The following is a 14,196-nucleotide window of genomic DNA, read 5'->3' as shown; positions in this document are numbered from 1 at the left end:
GGGGAAATGTGGAATGAAGGAGAACAGGAGGAATGAAGGAGTAATGGGGGAGGAAGGAGGAATGGGGGGAGGAAGGGGGACTGGGGGAGGAAGGGGGAATGAAGGAGGAATGGGGGTGGGGGAGAATGGGGAATGAAGGAGGAATGGGGGAGGAAGGAGGAATGGGGGATGAAGGGGGACTGGGGGAGGAAGGGGGAATGAAGGAGGAATGGGGGAGGAAGGAGGAATGGGGGGAGGAAGGGGGACTGGGGGAGGAAGGGGGAATGAAGGAGGAATAGGGGGAAAAGGGGGAATGAAGGAGAACAGGGGGAATGAAGGAGTAATGGGGGTGGGGGAGAATGGGGAATGAAGGAGGAATGGGGGAGGAAGGAGGAATGGGGGAGGAAGGGGGACTGGGGGAGGAAGGGGAAATGAAGGGGGAATGGGGGAGGAAGGGGGAATGGGGGAGGAAGGGGGAATGGGGGAGGAAGGGGGAATGGGGGAGGAAGGGGGAATGGGGAGGAAGGAGGAATGGGGGGAGGAAGGAGGAATGGGGGAGGAAGGGGGACTGGGGGAGGAAGGGGAAATGAAGGGGGAATGGGGGAGGAAGGGGGAATGGGGGAGGAAGGGGGAATGGGGGGAGGAAGGGGGAATGGGGGAGGAAGGGGGAATGGGGAGGAAGGAGGAATGGGGGAGGAAGGAGGAATGGGGGAGGAAGGGGAAATGAAGGGGGAATGGGGGGGAGGAAGGGGGAATGGGGGAGGAAGGGGGAATGGGGGGAGGAAGGGGAAATGAAGGGGGAATGGGGGAGGAAGGGGGAATGGGGAGGAAGGAGGAATGGGGGGAGGAAGGGGGAATGGGGGAGGAAGGGGGAATGGGGAGGAAGGAGGAATGGGGGGAGGAAGGAGGAATGGGGGAGGAAGGGGAACTGGGGGAGGAAGGAGGAATGGGGGGGAGGAAGGGGGAATGGGGGAGGAAGGAGGAATGGGGGAGGAAGGAGGAATGGGGGGAGGAAGGGGGACTGGGGGAGGAAGGGGAAATGAAGGGGGAATGGGGGAGGAAGGGGGAATGGGGGAGGAAGGGGGAATGGGGGAGGAAGGGGGAATGGGGGAGGAAGGGGGAATGGGGAGGAAGGAGGAATGGGGGGAGGAAGGGGGACTGGGGGAGGAAGGGGAAATGAAGGGGGAATGGGGGGAGGAAGGGGGAATGGGGGAGGAAGGGGGAATGGGGGAGGAAGGGGGAATGGGGGGGGAGGAAGGAGGAATGGGGGGAGGAAGGGGGAATGGGGGGAGGAAGGAGGAATGGGGGAGGAAGGAGGAATGGGGGAGGAAGGGGGACTGGGGGAGGAAGGGGAAATGAAGGGGGAATGGGGGGAGGAAGGGGGAATGGGGAGGAAGGGGGAATGGGGGGAGGAAGGGGGAATGGGGGAGGAAGGGGGAATGGGGAGGAAGGAGGAATGGGGGAGGAAGGAGGAATGGGGAGGAAGGGGAACTGGGGAGGAATGGGGGGAAGGGGGACTGGGGGAGGAAGGGTGAATGGGGGGAGGAAGGAGGAATGGGGGGAGGAAGGGGGAATGGGGGGAGGAAGGAGGAATGTGGGGAGGAGGGGGGACTGGAGGAGGAAGGGGAAATGGGGGGAGGAAGGTTAAGAGGGATGGTCTGGAAAAGGAAGAGGAATGGGTAATGACCACTCTACTGTATAGTAATCACCAATGTACTGTAGACCAATCACAGATGTACTGTAGGCACTAAACTCACATCTAGGACAGGAGATTAACAGTATGTATGAGCAGTCCAGGAGGGAGACCAAGATGCACCAGAGACCGAGAGAGAGAGAGAGAGAGAGAGAGAGAGAGAGAGAGAGAGAGAGATGCACCAAAGACTGAGAGAGAGAGAGAGAGAGAGAGAGAGAGACAGAGAGAGGTCACAGATCAGATGAGCTCCTGCATTTTTCAGCATTTTCTTTAAAAAAGATAGATTTGGAGTTAGATAAACTTGGATTTTTTGTCAGGAACACATACTGGATTCTACCCTCTACAACATAACCCCCACTTCAAATCAAAACTTAAAACCTACAACTTGATTTTGGACGGAATTACGGAATCACCTGGAAGGTTCACAACTACCAAGATTTATTCTCTATACAGCAAATTCTCTGGAAAACAACAGAAACCTGGAAAACCCCATCCAACCTGGAACTGAGTGAGTAATGCTTAGTCCGAAACTATATTTTAAAAGCCAAAAGCCAAGAAGAAAAATACAAAACATTACTTTATAAGGACTGAATTCTAACATAATTCTGCCAAGCTTGATACAGCTTCAACTAGTACTGACGTGTCAAGTGAGAGGTGTCAAAGCCCATTAGCCCAACAATGGCAGGAGAGTCACACAGTCTACCCCAACCAAATGGAGAGGCCTTAGAGGCTCCCTCCCGCTGTTCAGAGGTAATTAAAATACAGTACCCTTTGCATGTAAAGAATGATAAGTCAAGAAAAGATTACAAAATGAAGCTCCTTATGGAAAATCAAGAGACACTTTTTGCTGACTATTACAAAAATGGGAACATCAGCAACCTTATCTTCCACACAAACCATCCCCTGGCATGGCACAGTGCTATATTAGCACACTACCCCTTTGTTAAGAGAGGGGGGGTTAACGAGGGCTGGAAACTCAGAATACTTGATAACGAGGACTCTGAGTCAAGTAATATTAATATCTATAAGTCCGGAACAGTGATGGTACAAAGTAACCCCAAACAGTTTCAGCTGGACTTTCACCTAATCAAAGAATTAGCCCAGCAGGAGAAGCTCTCCCTTGATAAAGATACCCTCACACCCAGCGGGTCAGACCAGACCTCTTCACTATGTAACCCCACAGACGAGCAACCCCCAGCGGAGAGTCAACCCCCCAACACAGATTATCACTCCCTCATTGAAATGAAGGACAAATTCACCCAGCTGGAGATAAGGCAGGTGGAGCTGGAACAGCAGGTGATTACACTTCAGTCAGCACAGACCCAGACAACAGCCCAGCACAACAACAGCCCCTTAACCAGACCAGGAGAGCTGGAGGTGGACAGAGACATATCTGCACTTTGGACAGTGGTGAGACAAATACAACAGGAGAAAGAGGAGCAGAACAGAGCACTAGAGGAGAGTATCAGACTGCTGGTGGAGGAGAGGTTGAGGGGGATGGAGGAGAGGTTGAGGGGGACGGCGTGTGACAGAGAACAACCCACTAGAGAGGTGGCCACCCCCACAGAGGAGCAAGCAGAACAGCCCACCTCAGCACCCAACAAAAGTCTCGACACCACAGCAGAACAGACAAATGAAGAACCCCAAGCCCGCCGGCTCTCACCCCCTCTGAGCACCCCCCCTGTCAGCCACCCTGATAGCCCTTCTGATAACCCCCCCACACCCACTGAGGACAAACACAAGACACAGATCGTACTACTTATGGACTCAAATGGGAAATATATAGAAGAAAAAAAACTTTTTCCCAAACACAGTGTATCTAAACTCTGGTGTCCAAACACCCAGAGCGCCCTAGACCTTCTGTCTGAGGCCAAACTAGGCTCACCCAGCCACATAATAATACACACAGGCACAAACGACCTGAGGGCACAACAGGAAAGAGTGGCCACAGCACTGAAGGGAGTGATTGAAAAGGCTTCTTCTACATTCCCCAACGCACAAGTGGTTATCTCCACCCTGCTACCACGAAAAGACTTCCACCCTGCCACAATACAGCGGGTAAACGCAAGTATTTCCCGTGACTGTGCCTCAAAACCAAACGTTTTCCTGGCCCACCACTCCACCCTGGACTTGAACAGCCTCTATGACCAGGTCCACCTCTACAAGGCAGCAGTGCCCATCTTTGCCCGAACTCTAAAGGACATCGCTCTCAAACGTATCCCCAACACTTCACACAGGAGCAACAGATCAATAGACACCCCACCCAGACCAGCGAGACACCCTCCCAGACCTGCAGGACCCCCCCCGGACCTACACATAGAGGACCCACGCCAAGAGGAATTACACCCAGACCACCGCACACCCAGACACATCCACACCCCTACCCCCACCAATCAACACCCCCACGTCAACCATGCCCACACCCCATTTAGGCCCCCTCAGATCAGACCTATGCCACTCCTGCCCACCCCATGCACCCCACCCCCGCAAAGAGGGCCTCAACATGGAAGCCACACATACGCCCAGGTAGTGAGCGGGCAAACAGTCCCAACCCCCACGCTCACACTCGCCCAAGCCAATGGCATGTACCAGATGCTCAGCAGACTCTGCTCACACTTACTGGCCTGAGGCCAAACCACAACCAACAACATTGGACACTTTATGGAACAAAAGCCTTTACTATTTCATCCTGGAATATCCAAGGCCTGAGGTCATCTGCCTTTGGCCTGAAGAGCAGAAACCCGGACTTCACCAAAGAAATCGGTAATACAGACATTGTCATCCTGCAAGAAACCTGGTATAGAGGAGACAGACCCACTGGATGCCCTCTAGGTTACAGAGAGCTGGTAGTCCCATCCACCAAACTACCAGGTGTGAAACAGGGAAGGACTCGGGGGTATGCTAATTTGGTATAGAGCAGACCTAACTCACTCCATTAAATTAATCAAAACAGGAACATTCTACATTTGGCTAGAAATTCAAAAGGAAATTATCCTAACAGAGAAAATGTCCTCCTGTGTGCTACCTATATCCCCCCACTAGAATCCCCATATTTTAATGAAGACAGCTTCTCCATCCTGGAGGGGGAAATCAATCACTTCCAGGCCCAGGGACATGTACTAGTCTGTGGCGACCTAAATGCCAGAACCGGACAAGAACCTGACACCCTCAGCACACAGGGGGACAAACACCTGCCTGGAGGTGACAGCATTCCCCTCCCGTATGCCCCCTAGGCACAACTATGACAACATAACCAACAAAAACGGGTCACAACTCCTGCAGCTCTGTCGCACGCTGGGTATGTACATAGTCAATGGTAGGCTTCGAGGGGACTCCTATGGTAGGTACACCTATAGCTCATCTCTTGGCAGTAGTACTGTAGACTACTTTATCACTGACCTCAACCCAGAGTCTCTCAGAGCGTTCACAGTCAGCCCACTGACACCCCTATCAGACCACAGCAAAATCACAGTCTACCTAAACAGAGCAATACTCAATCATGAGGCATCAAAGCCAAAGGAACTGAGTAACATTAAGAAATGCTATAGATGGAAGGAATGCAGTTTGGAAACCTACCAAAAAACAATTAGGCAACAACAAATTCAATCCCTTTTAGACAATTTCCTGGGTAAAACGTTCCACTGTAATAGTGAAGGTGTAAACTTGGCAGTAGAAAATCTTAACAGTATATTTGACCTCTCAGCTTCCTATCAAATCTAAAAATCTCAAATAGAAAACCGAAGAAAATTAACAACAATGACAAATGGTTTGATGAAGAATGCAAAAATCTAAGAAAGAAATTGAGAAACCTGTCCAACCAAAAACATAGAGACCCGGAAAACCTGAGTCTACGCCTTCACTATGGTGAATCACTAAAACAATACAGAAATACACTACGGAAAAAGAAGGAACAGCATGTCAGAAATCAGCTCAATGTAATTGAAGAATCCATAGACTCTAACCACTTCTGGGAAAATTGGAAAACACTAAACAAACAACAACACGAAGAATTATCTATCCAAAATGGAGATGTATGGGTAAATCACTTCTCCAATCTTTTTGGCTCTATAACAAAGAATAAAGAGCAAAAACATATACATGATCAAATACAGATCTTAGAATCAACTATTAAAGACTACCAGAACCCACTGGATTCTCCAATTACATTGAATGAGTTACAGGACAAAATAAAAACCCTCCAACCCAAAAAGGCCTGTGGTGTTGATGGTATCCTCAATGAAATGATCAAATATACAGACAACAAATTCCAATTGGCTATACTAAAACTCTTTAACATCATCCTTAGCTCTGGCATCTTCCCCAATATTTGGAACCAAGGACTGATCACCCCAATCCACAAAAATGGAGACAAATTTGACCCCAATAACTACCGTGGAATATGCGTCAACAGTAACCTTGGGAAAATCCTCTGCATTATCATTAACAGCAGACTCGTGCACTTCCTCAATGAAAACAATGTACTGAGCAAATGTCAAATTGGCTTTTTACCAAATTACCGTACAACAGACCATGTATTCACCCTGCACACCCTAATTGACAACCAAACAAACCAAAACAAAGGCAAAGTCTTCTCATGCTTTGTTGATTTCAAAAAGCCTTCGACTCAATTTGGCATGAGGGTCTGCTATACAAACTGATGGAAAGTGGTGTTGGGGGTAAAACATACGACATCATAAAATCCATGTACACAAACAACAAGTGTGCGGTTAAAATTGGCAAAAACACACAAATTTCTTCACACAGGGTCGTGGGTTAGACAGGGATGCAGCTTAAGCCCCACCCTCTTCAACATATATATCAACGAACTGGCACGGGCACTAGAAAAGTCTGCAGCACCCGGCCTCACCCTACTAGAATCTGAAGTCAAATGTCTGCTGTTTGCTGATGATCTGGTGCTTCTGTCACCAACCAAGGAGGGCCTACAGCAGCACCTAGATCTTATGCACAGATTCTGTCAGACCTGGGCCCTGACAGTAAATCTCAGTAAGACCAAAATAATGGTGTTCCAAAAAAAGGTCCAGTCACCAGGACCACAAATACAAATTCCATCTAGACACTGTTGCCCTAGAGCACACAAAACTATACATACCTTGGCCTAAACATCAGCGCCACAGGTAACTTCCACAAAGCTGTGAACGATCTGAGAGACAAGGCAAGAAGGGCATTCTATGCCATCAAAAGGAACATAAATTTCAACATACCAATTAGGATTTGGCTAAAAATACTTGAATCAGTCATAGAGCCCATTGCCCTTTATGGTTGTGAGGTCTGGGGTCCGCTCACCAACCAAGACTTTACAAAATGGGACAAACACCAAATTGAGACTCTGCACGCAGAATTCTGCAAAAATATCCTCCGTGTACAACGTAGAACACCAAATAGTGCATGCAGAGCAGAATTAGGCCGATACCCACTAATTATCAAAATCCAGAAAAGAGCTGTTAAATTCTATAACCACCTAAAAGGAAGCGATTCCCAAACCTTCCACAACAAAGCCATCACCTACAGAGAGATGAACCTGGAGAAGAGTCCCCAAGCAAGCTGGTCCTGGGGCTCTGTTCACAAACACACCCTACAGAGCCCCATGACAGCAGCACAATTAGACCCAACCAAATCATGAGAAAACAAAAGATAATTACTTGACACATTGGAAAGAATTAACAAAAAAACAGAGCAAACTAGAATGCTATTTGGCCCTACACAGAGAGTACACAGCGGCAGAATACCTGACCACTGTGACTGACCCAAAATTAAGGAAAGCTTTGACTATGTACAGACTCAGCGAGCATAGCCTTGCTATTGAGAAAGGCCGCCGTAGGCAGACATGGCTCTCAAGAGAAGACAGGCTATGTGCTCACTGCCCACAAAATGAGGTGGAAACTGAGCTGCACTTCCTAACCTCCTGCCCAATGTATGACCATATTAGAGAGACATATTTCCCTCAGATTACACAGATCCACAAAGAATTCGAAAACAAATCCAATTTTGAAAAACTCCCATATCTACTGGGTGAAATTCCACAGTGTGCCATCAGAGCAGCAAGATTTGTGACCTGTTGCCACGAGAAAAGGGCAACCAGTGAGGAACAAACACCATTGTAAATACAACCCATATCTATGCTTATTTATTTTATCTTGTGTCCTTTCAAATTTGTACCTTGTAAAAACACTGTATATATATATATATATATATATATATATATATAATATGACATTTTCAATGTCTTTATTGTTTTGAAACTTCTGTATGTGTGATGTCTACTGTTAATTTTTATTGTTTACCTTACTTGCTTTGGCAATGTAAACACATGTTTCCCATGCCAATAAAGCCCCTTGAATTGAATTGAATTGAATTGAGAGAGAGAGAGAGAGAGAGAGAGAGAGAGAGAAGAGGGAGAGAGAGAGAGAGAGATAGAGAGATGCACCAGAGACCGAGAGGGAGAGAGAGAGAGAGAGACAGAGAGAGAGAGATGCACCAAAGACAGAGAGAGAGAGAGAGAGAGACAGAGAGAGAAGAGGGAGAGAGAGAGAGAGAGAGAGAGAGAGAGATAGAGAGATGCACCAGAGACCGAGAGAGAGAGAGAGAGACCGAGAGAGAGAGAGAGAGAGAGAGAGACCGAGAGAGAGAGAGAGAGAGAGAGAGAGATGCACCAGAGAGAGAGAGAGAGAGAGAGATGCACCAGAAACCGAGAGAGAGAGATGTGACAGAGAGAGAGAGAGAGATGCACCAGAAACCGAGAGAGAGAGAGAGAGATGCACCAGAGAGAGAGAGAGAGAGAGATGCACCAGAGACTAAGAGAGAGAGAGAGATGCACCAGAGACCGAGAGAGAGAGAGAGAGAGAGAGAGAGAGAGAGAGAGATGCACTAGAGACCGAGAGAGAGAGAGAGATGCACCAGAGACCGAAAGAGAGAGAGAGAGATGTAACAGAGAGAGAGCGAGAGAGAGAGAGAGATGTGACAGAGAGAGAGAGACCGAGAGAGAGAGAGAGAGAGGGAGAGAGAGAGATGTAACAGAGAGAGAGAGGCCGAGAGAGAGAGAGAGAGAGAGATGCACCAGAGAGAGAGAGAGAGAGATGCACCTGAGAGAGAGAGAGAGAGAGTGATGCACCAGAGACATTTGGTGATGGTGATGTAAAACAAGGAAATGTAACCAAGCAAAAGAAACAGCACATTGGGTTGTGGACAGAGAGGCCATTCATTGAGTCTGATGTGATTTGTTTTGGTTAGCTGATTATTTATTTATTATTTTTCGTTGGATTACGGAGAAACAAACGGGCATAAAAAATAGTTTAGGCTACTGTGTGTCCTTTGCAATGTTTTCATATTTTTTATGACCGTTTTTTTTTCTCCGGATTTAGAATGAGTTGGTTAAACGGCAGCGACACGAGACTCGAAATCATCTTGAACAACTTGACTACCTTACCTAACCTACCCCATGAATAGGGAGCGTTCTCTCTGCCTGTATTGTGACAGAAGACAGATTACCCCCTCACAGGCAACCTCCTACAACCAGAGAGAGAGAGAGAGAGACAGAGAGAATACTCAGTGCATGAGGGAGAATAGAGCGCACGCTCTGACGGGCTCTGACGGGCTCATAGATGTGCCCTGGATCGCTCTCCCAACAAGAACTAATTGATAGACAGAAAACAGAACCGTCTGGATTGGCGCTTTGACTCCACTCTGAATGCAGGACCGGGACTGATGCCAGCTGCGGTTGTCGGGTCGGTCTCGATCCGGCGCACTACCTGTATCTCCAAATATGTGTCAGTGCGATTCAGTAGCAAAAGCCAGCAGAACGCCGGACTCTCTCGCGGAAGCAGGGAAGCTGTTCTTGAAACATACTACCTTCCATGGACTGAGACATGTATTTCTGAGCGGCTCCTACCCCCGGAGGCTCGCCTGGCTGCTGGCTTTGCTCACAGCTGTCGCTCTCCTCTTCACCTGGTCCTCAAACCGAGTCCGGTACCTCCTCTCTTCGCCCGTGCACACCAAGGCGCATATGGTGTACGCCAAACGTCTTGTTTTCCCCGCGGTGACCATCTGCAACCAGAACCTCCTCATACCGCGTCGCATGAAGAAACCGGACATATTCAGCGCGGGAAGATGGTTAGGACTTCTAGGGAGGAACTGGCAAGTGTCCCCCGGTGCCAGGGACATGCTCACACCCGGGACCGACCGTGACAGCAGCAGCAGCAACAGCAACGAACCGCCGTGGTCACCGCTGTCTCGGATCCTGGACTTCAACCACTTTCTGCCTCCTCCCTTGGAGTCTCAGCCGTCCATGCTGCAGCTCCTGGACCGCCTCGGTCACCAGATGGAGGAGATGCTGCTTTACTGCCGCTTCCAGGGAGAGGTGTGCGGGCCACGCAACTTCAGCACCGTGAGTCTCTGGACAGTGAAACACTGTTTGGTTTTACATCTGAAATAAGAGTTTATTTGTGGTGTTGCTGCAACAAGTTTTAGCCTATTGCTATTTATTAATTTTCATAACAATGTTGTTATGAAAACATTATTGGTTGTTATGAAGACCTTATTGCGTAATTATTGGTTATGTTTTTAAGAGTTCTGGGCTTGGAATTTATTAGAAAGTGTTAGTAATCAGCCAACAAAGTTTTATTTTTTATTGCGAGTTTAGATTGTTAGTTTAGTGTTTAGTGTTTTTTTCTATATACAAAAGTGTTTTTATGATTATTCTATATACAAAAGGTGGAAACTCCTTCAAATTAGCGGATTCGATTATTTCAGCCACACCCATTACTGACCGGTGTATAAAATCGACCACACGGCCATGCAATATCCATAGACAAACATTGCCTTTCAACGTGTCACCTTTCCAAAAAAAGTCAGTTCCTCAAATTTCTTGCAGTATAGGCTCAGATTACCCTGACAGATCCAACACACACACACACACACACACACACACACACGCGCACACACACATACACACACACACACAAACACACACACACACACAAACTACAGGTCAACAAAGTGATATCCATAGCGTATTTCATTCAGATTTCCTCATTTAAAGAAGATTTTTCAGATACTATGTAGGATCTTAATTTGAGCCAGTTTGCTACAACAGGAAAATTGTGAATTGAAATGTGAATTGTTACGTGGATTATAATTCATGGACATTTTTGAAAGGGTTGATACATATTTCGTAAGGGAAAATCAAGTCTTAAATTTCAAAGTGGAAATGACAAACTTCAGAAACAGTAAACGTTTTACATTTCCTGCATCTCAGAAAAGTTATCCTGCAACCCGGGTGATCAAATTAAGACCCTACATCTGGATGTCTATTACTAACTAATGGACTGTGGTACTGGGCACAGATCTTAAACATGTTGGCATGACAACAGCCATTGGTTATACAACATAAACAGATCTGGGATCAGTAAGCATATTTGCAATCAAGGGAATGCTGAAAACACAGACACACATACCTGCACACCTCCTCCAACATGCTGAATCAATTTGTGAACATAAACCCAAAGCTCTCCAATGTAGACTCTAATGAAGATAAGGCTTTTGATTTATTCATCTCTACCTCCGCATCATGGCTCATGAATTCTCTCTCTCTCTCTCTCCCCCCCCCTCCCCTCCCCCCCCCCAGCTGATTGATTTGTACAGCATTAACACTATTGGCAATCTCCAGTTCCATTAATTGCTATCTATCATCCAGTGAAGTCATCGAGAGACTCACTATGGAGTAACGTAACGGTTTAGTTTCCATTTTATGATTAAAAGCACAGTTTGAGGGCTGTAAAACCAGCGTGTGATGTGGTTTTAGTTTTAGTGGTATCCACAACGTGAGATATTAATTTAAAAAGAAAGCTAGACGTTGACTCAGGATAGGATGTGGTCATTTAACTAAATAATGCAACAAACACATGGTTTGGAAAGTACTTCGTCAGCCTAAAATGTACTGCATTTATTTTTAATGTCGACTCAACTCTGATAAAGAAATATATATATTGTATTTGGGGCCCATTTTGTCTGACTAACTAGTTTGTTCCCACAGTTGAAAGCCATTAATGTGGCCGGTAAGACTAGTAACTAACCAAAATGGTGCCCATTTTAAGACAAATGGGAACCCTATGCTACTTTGGGAAAATGTAATGGTTGGTTTGGAGAGTCAAGAAGATGCCACTTGGCCTCAAAGAGTAGAGAGCTGTTGGTGTGAGTTTTTTAATCACAGACGAAGGAGAGGCAGGAAGTCATGCACTCACACATGTGTGCAGACAGACAGACAGACAGACAGACAGACAGACAGACAGACAGACAGACAGACGAGACAGACGAGACAGACGAGACAGACAGACAGACAGACAGACAGACAGACAGACAGACAGACAGACAGACAGACAGACAGACGAGACAGACAGACGAGACAGACGAGACAGACGAGACAGACGAGACAGACAGACAGACAGACAGACAGACAGACAGACAGACAGACAGACAGACGAGACAGACAGACAGACAGACAGACAGACAGACAGACAGACAGACAGACAGACAGACAGACAGACAGACAGACAGACAGACAGACGAGACAGACAGACAGACAGAGAGCAGGTCCAGGATATTGACTGTTGTTGAATGAATAGGGACACTCACACTGCCACCTTCCTCTGTCTCTTTCAGGTTCAGCCCTTATCTATCAATCACCTTTAACACATACTTTACTCTCAGCCCTTCCTGTCCATATTGGACTGGACATATTCATTGATTCTCTGTTCCAAATCACCAGAGAGAGAGAGATGAAAAATACAGACCATGAATTCTTAATTGGCTATACTTAAACTCTTTTAACATCATCCTCAGCTCTGACATCTTCCTCAATGTTTTTGAAGGGTCTGATCACACCAAAATCACAGAGGTGGAGACAAATTCGACCCCAATAACTGCTGTGCGATACGCATCGACAGCTTTTCTTTGGAAAATCCTCTGCATTATCATTAACAGCAGACTCCTACATTTCCTCAGTGAAAGCAATGTCCTGAGCAAATGTCAAATGGGTTTTTACCAAAATACTGTACGACAGACCACGTATTCACCCTGCACACCCTTGACAAACAAACAAACCAAAACAAAGGCAAAGTCTTCTCATGCTTCGTTGACTTAAAAAAAAAGCTATTGACTCAATTTGGCATGAGGGTCTGCTATACAAATTGATGGAAAGTGGTGTTGGGGGAAAAACATATGATATTATAAAATCCATGTACACAAACAACAAGTGTGAAGTTAAAATGAGCTAAAAAACACTCAAATTTCATTCCACGGGGCCGTGGGGTGAGACAGGGATTCAGCTTGAGCCTCACCCTCTTCAACATATATATCAATGAATTGGCGAGGGCACTAGAACAGCCTGCAGCAGCCGGCCTCACCCTACTGAACTCAAAAATCAAATGTCTACTGTTTGCAGATGATCTGGTGTTTCTGTCCCCAACCAAGGAGGGTCTACAGCAGCACAGATTCTGTCAGACCTGGGCCCTGACAGTAAATCTCAGTGAGACCAAAATAATGGTGTTCCAAAAAAGGTCCAGTCACCAGGACCACAAATACAAATTCCATCTAGACACTGTTGCCCTAGAGCATACAAAAAACTATACATACCTTGGCCTAAACATCAGCGCCACAGGTAACTTCCACAAAGCTGTGAACGATCTGAGAGACAAGGCAAGAAGGGCATTCTATGCCATCAAAAGGAACATAAATTTCAACATACCAATTAGGATTTGGCTAAAAATACTTGAATCAGTCATAGAGCCCATTGCCCTTTATGGTTTTGAGGACTGGGGTCTGCTCACCAACCAAGACTTCACAAAATGGGACAAACACCAAATTGAGACTCTGCAAGCAGAATTCTGCAAAAATATCCTCCGTGTACAACTTAGATCACCAAATAATGCATGCAGAGCAGAATTAGGCCGATACCCACTAATTATCAAAATCCAGAAAAGAGCTGTTAAATTCTATAACCACCTAAAATGAAGCGATTCCCAAACCTTCCACAACAAAGCCATCACCTACAGAGAGATGAACCTGGAGAAGAGCTAAGCAAGCTGGTCCTGGGGCTCTGTTCACAAACACACCCTACAGAGCCCCATGACAGCAGAACATTTAGACCCAACCAAATCATGAGAAAACAAAAAGATAATTACTTGACACATTGGAAAGAATTAACAAAATACAGAGCAAACTAGAATGCTATTTGGCCCTACACAGAGAGTACACAGCGGCAGAATACCTGACCACTGTGACTGACCCAAAATTAAGGAAAGCTTTGACTATGTACAGACTCAGCAAGCATAGCCTTGCTATTGAGAAAGGCCGCCGTAGGCAGACATGGCTCTCAAGAGAAGACAGGCTATGTGCTCACTGCCCACAAAATGAGGTGGAAACTGAGCTGCACTTCCTAACCTCCTGCCCAATGTATGACCATATTAGAGAGACATATTTCCCTCAGATTACACAGATCCACAAAGAATTCG

At 46.6% G+C, this 14,196-nt stretch overlaps 1 protein-coding gene across 1 annotated transcript; it reads left to right on the top strand.

Annotated features, from left to right (window-relative positions):
• Positions 1–2,713: 2,713 nt before the first annotated feature.
• On the top strand, positions 2,714–10,073 carry LOC135533381 (acid-sensing ion channel 2-like; the record flags this gene model as incomplete). The annotated part of the gene is made up of 2 exons (XM_064960722.1): positions 2,714–2,968; positions 9,462–10,073. Coding segments are annotated over exons 1-2 (867 nt in total), but the record flags the coding sequence as incomplete, so codon positions are not given.
• Between the last annotated feature and the right edge of the window lie 4,123 nt (positions 10,074–14,196).

Source organism: Oncorhynchus masou, unplaced genomic scaffold (genome assembly GCF_036934945.1).
Source record: "Oncorhynchus masou masou isolate Uvic2021 unplaced genomic scaffold, UVic_Omas_1.1 unplaced_scaffold_2349, whole genome shotgun sequence".
Classification (NCBI taxonomy): Eukaryota; Metazoa; Chordata; class Actinopteri; order Salmoniformes; family Salmonidae; genus Oncorhynchus; species Oncorhynchus masou.
Note: the sequence above shows the minus strand (reverse complement) of the source record. Positions and strands in the feature narration are given on the sequence as shown.